The 14568-nt window shown below is 61.2% G+C and overlaps 4 protein-coding genes across 4 annotated transcripts; 2 read left to right on the top strand and 2 right to left on the bottom strand.

Annotated features, from left to right (window-relative positions):
- Positions 1 to 2789: 2789 nt before the first annotated feature.
- Positions 2790 to 6141, top strand: MNEG_1386 (gamma-glutamyl hydrolase; the record flags this gene model as incomplete). Its single annotated transcript, XM_014050128.1, has 12 exons — positions 2790 to 3001; positions 3145 to 3162; positions 3310 to 3381; positions 3579 to 3642; positions 3848 to 3949; positions 4133 to 4288; positions 4584 to 4776; positions 4913 to 4962; positions 5160 to 5227; positions 5384 to 5471; positions 5656 to 5704; positions 6026 to 6141. 12 exons carry the CDS (start codon positions 2790 to 2792, stop codon positions 6139 to 6141), a joined length of 1188 nt encoding a protein of 395 aa, XP_013905582.1.
- A 609-nt stretch (positions 6142 to 6750) lies between these two features.
- Positions 6751 to 8025, bottom strand: MNEG_1385 (alpha/beta hydrolase fold protein; the record flags this gene model as incomplete). Its single annotated transcript, XM_014050127.1, has 4 exons — positions 6751 to 7112; positions 7303 to 7491; positions 7601 to 7683; positions 7877 to 8025. The coding sequence occupies 4 exons, from the start codon at positions 8023 to 8025 to the stop codon at positions 6751 to 6753; spliced, it is 783 nt and encodes a 260-aa protein (XP_013905581.1).
- A 110-nt stretch (positions 8026 to 8135) lies between these two features.
- On the bottom strand, positions 8136 to 8539 carry MNEG_1384 (hypothetical protein; the record flags this gene model as incomplete). The annotated part of the gene is made up of 2 exons (XM_014050126.1): positions 8136 to 8252; positions 8507 to 8539. 2 exons carry the CDS (start codon positions 8537 to 8539, stop codon positions 8136 to 8138), a joined length of 150 nt encoding a protein of 49 aa, XP_013905580.1.
- A 1804-nt stretch (positions 8540 to 10343) lies between these two features.
- MNEG_1383 (hypothetical protein) lies at positions 10344 to 14435 on the top strand (the record flags this gene model as incomplete). The annotated part of the gene is made up of 10 exons (XM_014050125.1): positions 10344 to 10487; positions 10785 to 10959; positions 11263 to 11397; positions 12079 to 12158; positions 12532 to 12686; positions 12934 to 13063; positions 13434 to 13558; positions 13759 to 13898; positions 14139 to 14336; positions 14431 to 14435. 10 exons carry the CDS (start codon positions 10344 to 10346, stop codon positions 14433 to 14435), a joined length of 1287 nt encoding a protein of 428 aa, XP_013905579.1.
- Between the last annotated feature and the right edge of the window lie 133 nt (positions 14436 to 14568).

Below are 14568 nucleotides of genomic sequence, written 5' to 3'. Positions count from 1 at the left end.
GGCCGCGGCCCTCGGGGCGCGAGCCGCTCCCAGCGCCACACCCCTACATGCAGCGCGTGCAGGTCGCCATAGCGTGCCGTGCCGTCCCAACCGCCAAAGAGCAGCAGCTGCGCGGGGCGCCCCGGGCGCGCCGTGGTGGCTACGGCCGAGGGCTGTCCGCGGGGGCCCGGGGCGTCGCCGGTGGTGTGTGGTGCGGTCCAGACATTGGTGTCCAGGTCCAGGGCTGCCAGATCAGCCAGGGGACGCGTGCCTTGGGGGGAGGGGAGGGGTGGAGGGGTGGAGGGGTGATGTCGGGGAGAAGGGGCCGAGAGGTAGGGCCGATCGCAGGCGTACAAGATAGTGAAGGGCAGCAATGCAAACCTTATGCACTGCAGCCGCATGCGCTGCAGCAACACGCTCAGAGACCTGAACTACCTAGAGTGTCAATCTGATAGTCATTATAAGGACAGGGAGGAAAATACGCCAGGCCGCACAGGACTTCTGCAAGGGCGGATGCCGGGTGTGCCTGACTGATGGCACCGCGCACCGGTGACGTCCCAGCCGCCAAAGACGCAAAGGTGGTGCCCCACCACTGCTGCGGCGGCATTGCTGCGAGGCGTGTAGCCGCGACCTTCAGGGTGCAGCTGCCGCCACGGCTCCACACTGCCCTGCTTCACAGGAAGGGACGCAGCCGTTTGGTCAACCCCCGCGGATTGGGGCAGCTTGACCAGCGGGACGTAACAGCCGCCGGCCTACACGCACGTTGTTGTCCCATTTAAAAACCCCTGGCGCGCGCTGCTGCTGAGCAGTCGTGCGATCATGCCTGATGCAGCACCGCCCCTCCCCCCCGCCTCGTGCCGCGCACCCTGGCGTCAGCATCGAGGTCCAGCAGCCACACGTCACCCAGGCGGCGGCAGGCCGCGCCAACTGCCAGGCACTCTGCGCCCTGCCCGCCGCTGCCGTCGCGGCCGGTGACACCCGCAACGGTGCCGCCCGGGTGGCCGGTGGTGTCACCGGCTAGCATCAGCAGGCCACGCGGCGACGACACCTTGCCAGGCCACCTGCAAACACGACGAGTGCACGCCTCAGCTAGCGGTCAGCACCTGGGCGTGCTGGGAGATGCGAGGGTACAGTACGGCAGTACCTGTTCAAAAGGCAGTGTGCACTTCGTTTGCACGGCCAACTGCCATTGGTGCTGGCGTTGCCGTCCTCCGTGTCGCAGCGCCCGGGCTGCTGCCGCAGCTCGCAACGCAGCTGCACAGCCAGCGGGCTCGCGCCCTTCGCAGCGGACTCCATGCGAGAACGCGGTAGCTGCCTTGATCAATCAATCAGGCTTCAATTGTTCTGGATGAATTCCGATAGGTCGGACGTGTTCTTGTTCTTCCAGCTAGATCACGCGCGATTTCCTGAAGCGTGGCCACCCGTGAAAGCATGATCATACAACAGAACAAGAAGGATGTTACGGAATAGACAATCGGGTTACACCCGCCTTGATGCAACGGACGATGTGAGGCGTGCCCTTGTGACCGGGCAGCGACCGCCCCTGTGGCGCAAGTACTCCAGGACTGGCAAGCGCCGACACGACTGACCCTCCGCCGCAGGGCTGGGCGTCAGAGGAGCATCTACGTTTTGCGGCGCCACCAGAGGAGGTCCCCTGGGGGTCTGTCGTGCTGGCGGTGTTCCTCGCTGTGTTTGGGATTGTATCCTTCGTTCTCGCGTGGCTGCACTGGACGCAGCAGTTGTTCGGCAAGGAGCAGGCGGTGCGTGTGGTGGTGTGCGTGTTGCTTGGGCGGGCGCTGATTGTACGAGCGCACACAGCTTCCGCTTGCCGGTGATTGCACCAGGTAGGGTGGGGCAACTGGTTCCAAGGCAACGCCCGGCGTGGTTGGTGTGGCAAGGGCGATTGCTGCCAGCCCCCACACGCAACGCCCCAATCCCCTGACGCCAACAGGAGATCGGGTTTAGTATCGTGGGTATTCTGACGTTTCTTCCAGGTGAGCCTGCCGTAACACCACCCCACAAGCGGCCGCCACCCCTGGCAAAAAGGCTCAGTGCGGGCCTGCCCCTCCGCGCGTGGGCAGCCGCCGCACCTACTGTTGTTGCAGCCAAGTTGGAATCATGATGAACACCCCAACTCCCAAACTCGCCTGCAGGGGCGTATCACAGCCACATCGCATGGTGCTGCTGGCGCAGGGTTCCGGGTTACCGGTGGAGCGACATACCTGCATACTGAGCCAGGACGCAGCTGACGTCCAAAGCTGTAACACCACTGCTGAACAACTGCGGGATGCCTGGCCATCACCATGCGCTGTCACCTGGTCAGACCTGTCTTGGCCTGACATGCGGCGGTCAATCGCCTCGCATAGAGATTCCAGCGGGGCGCAGGTGCCTGCATTACTGGATCTCAGCTGTGACGCAGTATCTGCGTGCACCAGGGGCGCCGCTGGACACCTGAGGCAAGCCAGCCTGGCCGTCAGCCGTCGGTGAGCTGGCCGCAACTTCTGCTGGATTTGCCTGCATCAGCGCATAGGCACGCACAGCTACATTGTGGTCGCTATTTCCATGGATCCTGAATTTACCTATGTTTCGTCGCATAGCATAGATTCAGAGGTGAAGCATCTTCACCCTGCCAAACAAAATTTCGACACGGCTTCTCATTGATCCCGGAGCTCTTGCACGTGCTTCTGCCTCACAGCGCATAGCGCTAACAGGTGCATTGACCCACCTCGTGATCTTTCGTTGGATCGTGACCCGAAAGCTATCTCTGCCGCCACGCGCGGGGATCACGTGGCAGCCACAAGGCAGCCAGTATGCCGCGCTTGATGCATATGGTTGTCCTGTTGGCGCTCGTGGCTGTGCTGGCCGCCGCCAACGGTGCCACAGCCAGGCCCGCTGTTGGTCGAAGTGATGAGCAGCGCGCCGTGGCGGCTGTTGTGGATCGTGCCAGGAAGTCGTCTGGGTATAAGAACACACAGCCAATCATCGGTGTCCTCACACAGCCCTGCACCGACTGCCCCGGCAGGTGCGAGGGTTTTTGTGTGAGGGGTTGCTCTGGGCACCGAGGCCTCGTAGCGGCTGACCGGGACAGCATGCAAGGCGTGGCATGATCTACTGCTCACCACCTGGCCACACCCGCTCGTTTCTCTCTGTTTCTCTTGTCGCCAGGTGCTACATCGCAGCAAGGTGCGGGGTGGTCAGCTCGGGGTGACACTGACGAACGGGCGCATGGGCAGGGACCAAGGCCGGTCAGGATGTGATGCGCACGGGCGCTCACGTTTTGGCAGTGGTAGTTGCGAGCAGCCCCCAAGCGCTCTGATGCTGAATTACCAGCCCGTTCCTTGCACCCCCAATTAGCTACGTCAAGTGGATCGAGTCTGCGGGCGGCCGCGTGGTGCCAATCAGGTGGGGGAGAGGCGCCGGCAATGCGCTGCCGCTGCGGCAGACAACTAAGGATGTGTTGATGAGGTGTGCAAATGGCCAGGCATAGGTAGTTCCTCAGTGGGTGAGACCTCAGGCGTGATCGGGCTGCGGTGTCTGGGCAAAGTGGCAGCACATGGGCCAGATGTGCACTCCCCCACGACCCCTGCCCTTGCGCCCAGGTTCTACGCGTCTGACGCGGAGCTGCACCGCCTGTTCAAGAGCGTCAACGGCCTCGTGTTCGCGGTGAGGGGCAGATGGGTCGGCTGCGTGAGGGCTCCCTGGTTGCGCCTGAAACGGCTGGGAAAGCGTGGCTTGCGTGGCATCGGCCTCAAGCAGCCTGATGCTGTACTGACACCCTACCGCGCCACGCTGGGCGCTTCCTGCGCTCAACCCCCCCGCTCAGCATGCACCCGCTCCCGCCGCCTCGACCACCCTGCCCCTCTGACAGGGCGGCCTGACGTGGCTCTGGCTGGACTCACCCTACGTCATTGCGGCCCGCAAGCTCTTCAACTGGGCGATCCAGGCCAATGAGGCTGGGGACGTCTTCCCGGTGAGTCACTACCTCTTCATTTTCTCTGTCCCTGCTATGTCCTTTGCCACCTGCCTGGAGAAGGTCCACCGCTCTACAGAGGGCAGTCTTATTACGCTTAGCGCTGCCCATGAAACAGAGCCGCGCTCATGACAACTCCCAGCTTCGTGTCCTCCTCCCACACGCTGCCCCCCCCCCCCCTAGATTCACGGCACCTGCCTGGGCCACCAGCTGCTGCACATCCTGGCATCCAACGTGAGCCGCAACGACCTGCTGGTGGAGACAGACGCGGTGACGCAGCCCAGCACACTCATCTTCACCGACAGCGCGGGCAGCAGCCACACCTTCAGCGGCCTGCCGGTGAGATGCCTTTTCACAGGTGCAGTCGGGATTGAAGGGGTTGGGGTGGAAACGAAGGCATGCACGCCTGAGATGGACATTACGATGCGATTGCGCCACATTGCATGTAATCAACGCCCGACGCGCAAAAAGCGGGTTGATCAAAAGCCCCTCGCTCACCCGCCCCTCACCCTCCTCCTTGTGCATTGCGAGACCCTCACCCTCCTTCTTGTGCATTGCGAGAAAAATCGTAAAGCAACACTTGCCTTTCCCATTTTGCAAACCAACACACAACTACACACATACACACATGCAGGCCGACCTACGAAGCAAGCTGGAAGACCCCAAGCTGAACATCGCGATGCAGAACCACGAGTACGGCATTCCCCCGCACCACTACCAGCGCTGGCCGCTCCTGGGGGAGTGGTTCAACGTGCTCACCACCTCCAAGGACCGCAAGGGGCTCGAGTACATCTCAACGGTTGAGGCCAAGAAGTACCCCTTTACGGGTGAGGGGGGCAACCAGGGGTTCGCGGTCTGAGTTGGGGAGGGAGGGTGATGCTGGAGGTGGGCCCTATGGATGTTGTTCATCTGAGGGCACTGGTCACCTCTTCACCCTGCCAACGCCCTTGGCCCCGCCACCAGGCACCCAGTGGCACCCCGAGAAGCCTACCAGCGAATTTGGAATGGACGAGGTGCGCTTCCTGCGGCACTGGGCTGGCAATGGTCAAGGGGAAGGGGTGGTGGCAAGGACCGAAGAGGTGCTGGGCATGGCCCGTTTGCCAGACTGCACTGCTGAGCTTCCCTTCCGGCGCATAGCATGGAGTCAGCCGGCATTTCACTACGATCAGCGCAGCTGACCTCACAAAACCCTCTCTGTTTCCTTCACAAGGTGCCCCATACCCTGGACGCCGTGCGTGTGGGACAGTGGTTTGCCAACAAGTTCGTCGACACTGCCAGGTGGGCACGGGGAAGAGGAGGCTTCGAAGCTGGTGGAAATTCGGTTTGGCCTCTAGGGTCAATGCTGCCTAAAGCCCTTGGACAACGCCCAGCTCATTGTGGCCACCCCACGCCATCCTCCCTGCCCCCGGCCCCCCTCCTGATTGAATTCACCAGGCGCAGCAGCCACAAGCCCGAGAGCCCAGAGCAGGAGTTGGCCGACCTCATCTACTCCACGGCCCCGGTGTTCAGCGCGCGCTTTGAGGTAGGGGGTGAGGGGATTGGAAGGCACTGTGTGCACAGGGACGCACCGGATACGGAGTTGCCCCACACTCTTGAAAGCTGGAATGGGGTGTGCTGGAGTACGCCTGGCTTACTGCCTGCGAGGGCGAGTCACTGCTTGCACCTGTCATCCCTGAATGTTATCACTCCTGCCTCTGCCCCATCAGACAATGGCTGAGGACAACTATGACGGGCCCTACCAGACTTATTATTTCGGTGCGCGGGTGCGGGAATTACTTGGGAGGATCAACTGCATTGTTGGTGTCAGGCGGTTGCTGCATCAGGGACATGGGGCATAGCTTGCGGACAAAAACAGAGTGCTGCACGTTTTGTGGACCGCCAGTGGAGCAGCAGGGTCTTGTCTTGATGTCCAAACATGTGCGGCCATGGGTGGGGAATGCAAGAGGCACAAGCAGGCCTGGCTAGGCCAACACCGCTGACCACGGTGTTACCTGACATCCCCATGCCTTTACGAATGGCAATATTGCGCTGCTCTGACCTCTTGCATGCCGTCATCTCCTGACTCTATGACTTCAGACCAGAAGACCAAGCCCCCGGTGGGACCAGAGGACGACGAGCACGAGGGCGGGGGCCACGACGACCGCAAGCCCACCACCACGCACCGACCTCTGGCCCAGAGGGTGGCCACCTGATCAGTGGCTTGTCTCGTGCTGCTGCAAGGAGCGGGTCCGTATTGCTGCTGTCAGAACAGCCAGATGCCGGCGACCAAAGGGCACCATGTGTTCGTGCCCCCGCACACTCTAACTGTGCTGCTGGATGTGATTCGTGACAGCCAGCTCGGCTGCACTTATGCACACATGCCTATTATTTGTATATATTAACCATGAGAACTTGCACAATTCCTCTCAAGATATGCACACGAGTACAAAGTTGCCATGTCTCGGGGGGCTTTTGAGCTGCTGCGATCAATTTCGTTGCATCCTGCAGGAGACGGGCCGGCAGGCGCATGTGCCTGCCTGCCTGTGGCCTGGCAGGAAGTGGACACTTTCAAAAAATCGTGCCACGGTGGCCAGGTTATCCCCCCTGACCCGGCAGCCCACACTCTTGTCACGTGAGCGGCGACTGGTGTGAAGGCCTTAAGCCCCCGTGCCTCATCCTCCATCGTCCCCTGATGCATGTAACAGCTGAGGTGGTGCCGCGCGGGCTTGAGAGTTACAATAGGGATGTTCATTGCTGCGCCTGGCACTCAACCGCCAGCACACCGGCCGGCTTAGTCAGCGCCTTCATGAATTCGTGGCCGTTCACAATCGTGAGCGCTCCTGCCGCCGCTGCTGCTGTACCTGGGCGCCATTGTCTTGCTTGGCAGCATCTCCAAAGTCCTGCCCCAGGAAGCTGAGCAGCAGTTTGTTGAGCTCGTTGGGCGCGTCACGCTGTGCCCAGTGGCCCGCGCCTTCCAGGCGCTCGTAGCGCCACAGCCGCAGGTCGGCGACAAAGCCCGCGCTGGCTGTCATCTGCGCCTCTGCCAGCACGCCGTCGCTGCTGGGCCACACGCCCATCACGGGCATGGCAAGGAGGGGGCAGGCGCCGTGGCGGATGCGCGTGGAGGCGATGGCGGCGGGGCTGTGGTTGGCACGGTACCAGCGCAACGCCGCCTGCAGGGCGCCTGCGGTTGTGAGAAAAGGATAGACGGGACATCAAAACCCAGCCAGTTCCAGAGTGGAAGCTCGTGCAGGTGACAGTAAGTGCAGCTTCAGCCCTGCAGGCATGCGGCTGCACCAACGCAGCACACCCCTGCCAGCAGCAGTAAGCAGGGCCAACGGGCTGGGTGTCGCCCCTCGCATTGCCGCTCTCACCTGGTTGGCCCAGCCTTTGCAGGTAGGTGGCCATGGCGTCCGGTGGGGCTCCACCCGCAGAGCCCAGCATCTCCCGGAGCAGGGCCCAGTCGTTGGCGCGCACCCAGGCCTCGGCGCCCGGGGTGGCAAAGAGGAACAGGTACCACCAGCTCCTGCGCTGCTCGATGCCGGCTGCAGCGGCCCCACACTCTGCAGGGCATCAGAGGGTAGGGCCAGGATGGATCAATCCGGCCCATCACGATTTGCTCAATGCAGTGTCAATTGCATGTGTGTGCCGGCGCCGGGCAGTAGGGCGCACCTGGGTGGCCAACGCTGACAACCGCCAGCCGCTCCACACGCTCCGGGTAGGCCAGCGCCATGCGCCACGCGACAGCGGCGCCCCTGGTAGTCGATCCGTGCGTGTGAGGAGGGTGCACATGCCACGCATGTACAGGCGAGCCCTGCTTGGAATGGGTTGCCACAAGCGCCTCTGCGGCCCTGGCACTGTGGATCCTTGTCATTCTGTCGGTGATGCGGTGCCCCCAACCTCTCCGTGAAACAAGCACACACACACCCCATACCCGGAAGCCCTCACCAGTCATGGCCCATCACAGCCGCACGCGCCACCCCAAGCTCATCCAGCAGCCCCACCAGGCTCTCGGCCACGCGCCCCAGGCTGTAGGCGGCGACGTCTGAGGGTGCGTCGCTGGCGGTGGCGGGGTCGGACCCGCAGTAGCCCAGCATGGTGGGTGCGATCACGCGGTATCTTTGGGGGGGGGGGAGCACACGGGGACTCAAGGGGATAGAAAGGATACAGCAGGGAGCATGGAGCATGTACAAGGTTAAGCGCGACATTAATGCTGCTGCTGCTGCTGCTGCTGCTGCTGCTGCTGCTGCTGCTGCTGCTGCTGCTGCTGCTGCTGCTGCTGCTGCTGCTGCTGCTGCTGCTGCTGCTGCTGCTGCTGCTGCTGCTGCGATTGGGCCGAAATGGCAGCGTCTGCACACATGGGCGCCAGCCGTGTGCAGAGCCATGGGCGCCGCTGCCAAGGAGGAACGGCAGGGAGGTTTGAGCGCAGTCGTGCCACGCATAATGCTGTGACAGTCCAGTATTTCGAGCGCACCCGGCCGCGGTGAGTGCGTTGATCTGGGGGTCCCAGATCGAGGCGTCGTCCGGGAAGCCATGTATCAGCAGCGCCACGCGGGCGCCACTGCCGGCGACCCGCACCCACAGGTGGTGCTCTCCCGCCCTGACTAGCATGATGCCTGCACTAGCGGCTGCTGCTGGCTGAGCCGGCTCTCAAACACTGGGCGATGGCGAGCCCCATGCGCCGCGGCGCTCTCCGCAACTGGGTTGATTCTGAGACAGTACACTGCAGTAAAGCACAGCGGCAGCCTATAGTACTGGAACCGGGAGGCAACACTTTTGTTTTCAAAAGCCGCTCATCGGTTCATGCGAAACAACGACACATGTACCACGATTCAGTTTCGAACGATCTGTCGACTTTGCAGTGCGCGGCGTGTGCGCGCAAGTAAGTGGATTTTTTGCTCCCAGGTGGGTCCATAAAGACAAAATTCCGTCGCACCATGCATGCAATAACGAGGGCGATTACCGTGGGGCGCATAAAGTGGTCACCACCGTGGACACCGCACAGGACAAGCAGCAGTATGCTGAAAGCGAATGGGCTATTCCGGTGTATCTTGATCTGACAGGGAAGGGATAACCCACTTGCTTTGAGCACTTTACTGTAGAATGCCGCACACTTGTCACTTCACACCCGAGACGATGACGGCTGACTAGGACTCTAAGGAAGTAGAGGTACACGTCAAGTTGATCCTTGGTTTGCGCGTGACAACAGAACCTGCAAAGCAACGATGCAGGTAGGCGGAGGACGGCAAGGCAGGCAGGCGTCACCGCGGCGGCGGCAGCAGCAGCAGCAGCAGCAGCAGCAGCAGCAGCAGCAGCAGCAGCAGCAGCAGCAGGGGCGGCAGCAGCAGCAGCAGCAGCAGCAGGGGCGGCGGCGGCGGCGGCGGCGGCGGCACACACCTGCAGGGGGCCAGCTACGCAGCCACTGCGCATATAGTGCTACTTTAGATTTCACCAGCTCGTGATAATGCAGGCCACCCCTAGGCCTGCTTCACCCCAAGCTCCTGATACAGTAGGTCCACGTAAGGGGCAGAAACATTGTTGATTAAGCCTGCGTGAAGTCGCATACGTGGGGATCTGAACATCGCAATCATTGCATGCAGCATGGTAAAGCAGCCATTCACATTCACCTGCAGCAAACATACCTGGAGGCACCAGAAACTTTCTCAGCCTAGAGCACACAGAAATCTCTATTTGCATTTCCCATGTTCAGAATCCTACGGCGAAAGTGCTAGCCCTGACATTAGATGCTTGGGTGGGCGGAATTGCGTCTTACACGGTATTCTTGTCCCTTTTCCCTGTGAATCGGTCACGCAGACCACTGCCGTGACACTAGTAATCAGCTGCAGTACAGTACACATTGTTCGGACACAAACAATGCCAGCGATGGCTTCCTGTTGGTTGTAACCCCTTTGTGGCCCGTGTCGTGGGGGAGTGAGCAACGCTGTGCAGGTGGCCATCACCATCAGGAACGTGCTGCGAGCAGCTGGGCACCTGCAGCGGCTGCAAGTGACCATCCTGGGCACTGGGGTTGCACTCAACGTCCAACCTGTTCGTCACTTCACATGCACCCGACTGCTCCAGGGGGTTGCGGATGAAGTGCTGCGAATCACGACGAGCGCCCACAACATGCCTGCAAACATCTGATCTGTCCCAAATGATGAGCGCAGTCACAGGTTTGGAGTTGTGCCGCCCTCCAGTGCAGGATTGGAGTGCATGCACACGCAGGGCACAGGCAGCTTCATGCCCCAACTGCACAAGCATGCTGCCGTAACAAGGCCGCTATGCCAAAGCCCCACGATCGGTTTGATTGATTGCTATAGATTATATCAGCGTGCCCTGCAAGCCGGACGTCGGCGCAGGAGCAAAGTCAGTGCCTCGAGCGATCTGGGCTGTGTGCAGCCCTCACGCCAGCAGGATGGCCCAGCAGCAGCCCGCCACTTTCGGTCAGGTCGTGGGACTCGTGAACAAACTGCAGCAGATATGCACCCAGCTCGGCGACACGGCCGGGAACAGCATCCTGGTGGACAAGCTTAGCAGTATCGTGGTCGTGGGAGGCCAGGTGAGTTTTTTGCACAGAAATGGGCCGGCTGAGAGCTCGGAGGTGCAGCAGGCAAGGGGACCAACCGTGAAGGATGGGAGCTGCTGCAGGGCCGGTGTGCACGTCCTTGACGAGGCACCGATCGCGTCGTAAATGGCAGATACAATGCCCAGATATCCATGGCACACTCGGGAGGTCCATGCATCGCGTAGCCATGCCGATGGGATGGCTCGTTGTTTTGGTGCAGTGCACCAATTGGAAGGGGCTCAACAAGACATGTCGCCTGTGGGCGCTTCGCCTTGACGACCATGCTTACAGAGCTCGGGAAAATCGTCAGTGCTGGAGGCGGTGGTGGGCAGAGACTTCCTGCCGCGCGGCACGGGCATCGTCACGCGCCGCCCGCTGGTGCTGAACCTGGTGCACACTGACGACCCCAAGGCCCAGGAGTATGGGGAGTTCATGCACAGGCAGGGGCAGAAGATCTATGACTTTGGTACGTGGCATGCTTGAGCTGTGTTGGTTGAAGCAAAGCTGCAAGGGGCAGCAGTTGTTTGGATATGGTGACAGTGTGCCGGCCTCTGCAAGCCGGCGGGAGCTGAGGATTTGAATGCTCCTATTTCAAAAGCTTGCGCATGTGAAACTAGTTGCATAAGTATTTGTGCGTTCTGAGTGGGCTCACAGTGACTGCTGATTTTCCTGCAGCTGCTGAATGCCTTAACTATCGTCGCTCTCTCCCCCGTGTGTCATCTGCTTTGGGACTGATCCATTCTTGTGTCCTCATGCACCCCACCCACAGAGAAGATCCGGCAGGAGATTGAGGACGAGACGGAGCGCCACCTCTCCAAAGGCAGCAAGGTGGTCAGCCCCGTTCCTATCTACCTGACTATCTACTCCCCAGTGGTGCCGAACCTGACTCTTGTTGACATGCCCGGTGCGCTTGTGCGCCAGCACAGAGAGGCGGGGCGGGATATTGGTATGGCCAAGGGAGGATTTGCATGGAGAGAATTGACCTCGTCGCTGGGTCAGGACCGCTGGCACGTTGTGAGGCCGTGGGGACACGTATGTTGGTATGGAGCCTATGGCGGCATTCTGGTATTACAGCTGGCAAGGGTTGTCTGCACGGCTGTGGCAAGTCTGGCGGTGGTGGCACTGGCGACGCGCGACTCTGGCTGCGATTTGGCTGGCGGCGGCGAGCTGTAGGCCATTGTGTGGGGATGCCAGCCCCTGCGGCTGGCCCCAGCCTGTTGGCATCCGGCGCAGCGACACAGTTGCCAGCAATGGCGCAGTAGGCAGCATTGGAGTACATTTACCATGGGTTTGCAGCCGCCAGTCCTGCGCCATCTGGCAATCTGGCGCTGCTGGAGAGCGAGAGCAGCATGGTCGCCGGCACATGCAGGGACAGAGCACCAGCACAGCAGGGCAGCGGCAGGAAAATCATCCCTCCGCCCAGCCGCTGTGTGCTGCGAGTCACGGGCGATGGAGAAACGGTTCAGGAACAAGGACTTGGCGCTTCGCATACACCTTGTCAGCCCTGTTTGCTGCAAATTGTGTTGCAACTTTGATGTCAGGCTGGCCTCCTCTGCGCCTGCACTCCCGCCGTGCTCGGTCTCAGGCCTGACCAAGCTGGCCATCGAGGGGCAGCCCCAGAGCATCGTGCAGGACTTGGAGGACATGTGCAAGCAGTACATCAAGGTGCGGTCGCAGGGGGCAGGCTGGCAGGTAGTTGTCCAGCAGCAGCTGGGGCGCGAGCTGTGTGCCTTGCCGCAACGCAGGCCTGCGGTAGCGGCGGTGGGTTTGTTGCCAGGTTTTGCGAGTGTGGTATCGCCGGCTGACGGGCGGAATGCAGCGGAGGTTTGCTGCACGTTCGGCGCCTACCCTACCAGGCCGCCCCAATTGCACACCCATTGAACCTTTTCTCAGAAAATATTTAGACCTTTTAAATTTTTCCTCCGATGAAAATAAAATTTTTTTTATATATTTTTTAAAAATGATTAAACCTCAAACGTATTTAAACGTAGCTGATATCATGTCTGGCTTACACCCCCTCGCTCCTGTGTCCTTGCAGGGTGACAACGCCATCATCCTGGCGGTGTCCCCCGCCAACGCGGATCTGGCGACATCTGACGCGCTGCGGCTGGCCAAGGAGGTGGACCCCCTGGGTGAGCGCACCATCGGCGTGCTGACCAAGATCGACATCATGGACAAGGGCACGGACTGCAGGTGGGGCAGAGATGGTGGTGAGGCTGTTGGGGGGGTGGACCTGTCACCAGGCTGCAGCAAGAGGGCGGCGGAGGGGCCCATAACGCCGTTTGCTCATGGCAGGCGGCTGCTGCAGTGGTGGAGCGTGTGACCACGGTCAAACCAGCTCTCAGCGACCAGGGCGTATCGGCGACTTGAAGGGTGGTCCTGGGGCATGCTGGCAAGACATGCGCATACTTGTGGCTCCTGCTCTGCCTTCCACCGGCAGGGAGGTGCTGTGCGGCCGCAGCCTGCGCCTGCGCCACGGCTGGGTGGGGGTGGTGAACCGTGGGCAGGCGGACATCAACAAGAAGATGAACATGGCGGACGCGCGCTCCAGGGAGACCGAATTCTTCAAGGTTGGGGCGGTGGCAACGGGGGTCACTTGCAGTGGGGCGGGTGTGGAGGAGCAGGATGTAGGCTGGGAATCAAGAACGTGACTGCGCTGCTGCTGGATGCTACGCAGCAGGCTTGCAGCTCAAAGTGATATTGAGACCTGATCAAGCTGATCGTCCCTCGCACACATTGCTTGTGGTATGACAATCCAGCTGACGGTCACGCACAACGTTCACCTGCGAAGAGCACTTCCAGGCCCGTCTACTGCACCCACCCTGCCTTCATACATCCCCCTCACACGTGCCCTGCGTGTTTGCCGCACATCATGGCCCTTGTTTCCCTGCAGCTTCGCTTACACATCGGCAACCTTCCGCGCTCACCCCCCCCCCCCAGTCCACCGAGTCGTACCGCGACCTGGACAACACCGGCACCACGTACCTGGCCAACAAGCTGAGCAATCACCTCGTCAACGAGATCACCCGCAAGCTGCCAGAAATCCAGTCTTACGTTGACAAGACGTGAGTGGGGGAGGAGCGGGGCTGAAGGGCGCAGCGCGCCTGCATCACAACAGGGTGGGCCTACCCACGAGCGTCCCACGGGTGGCCCCAGCAGCATTCTGTAGCCACTACTGGCGCACCCCCCCTCTCCTCGTAAACCCCACCCCATCCTGACACACAAGCCTCCTCATTGCCCCATCCCGTTATTTTTACCCCCAAAGCATCATTGACTACAAGTCTCAGCTGACGGCCCTGGGCCATGACATCAGCGGCAACCGCGGCAAGATGCTGCACCTCATCCTGACGCTCTGCCAGAAGGTGGAGAAGGCCTTCACGCGCATCGTGGAGGGCGGCGAGGGAGGTGAGGGGGGAGGGGCACACACATCCTCTCACAGATTGTGAGGATCAGGGTGAACGACAGTGCTGACAACGCGCGCCGCGTGAGCTCGTTGCTGGAGGGACTGAGACACGTCTCATGTCCATCGCACCACTCGCCGCCCTGCTCCTCCAGCCCTCAACCCCCACTTGCCACCCGCAATCTGCCCAACCCCGCGCCACCTCAACCTCCTGGCGTGCTCTTGCTCCCCCCCCCCCTCTTAAGGTGGTGAGCGCATCCTGGAGGTGTTTGACGTGAAGCTCAAGGAGGCCATCTACAAGCTGCCCTTTGACAAGATCCTCACGCTCAAGAACGTGCGCAACACCATCAACGAGGCGGACGGTTACCAGCCCCACATCATCGCGCCAGAGGCGGGCTACAGGCGGCTCATTGAGGACGGGCTCAGCCTGCTGCGGGAGCCATGTGGGTGGCGCAGCGGACCGGGGCGGTGTGAGGGGCCCGTGTGCTGGGGCCTGTGCATTGCCTCGCTCGCAAATCTCCGCGAGCTGCATGGCAGGTTGATCTGGGATGTGCTCTACGCAGCTTGATTGGGCTTGGCAGGAACCTGCAACTGGTTGGTGATGTGTCAAGGGTGGTCGCAGGAGTTGTGCTCCTGGGGAAAGGCAGGGCTTCATTCAGCTGCACCTCACCATCC

The sequence above is a fragment of the Monoraphidium neglectum genome (genome assembly GCF_000611645.1).
Source record: "Monoraphidium neglectum strain SAG 48.87 unplaced genomic scaffold scaffold00137, whole genome shotgun sequence".
Classification (NCBI taxonomy): domain Eukaryota; kingdom Viridiplantae; phylum Chlorophyta; class Chlorophyceae; order Sphaeropleales; family Selenastraceae; genus Monoraphidium; species Monoraphidium neglectum.
Note: the sequence above shows the minus strand (reverse complement) of the source record. Positions and strands in the feature narration are given on the sequence as shown.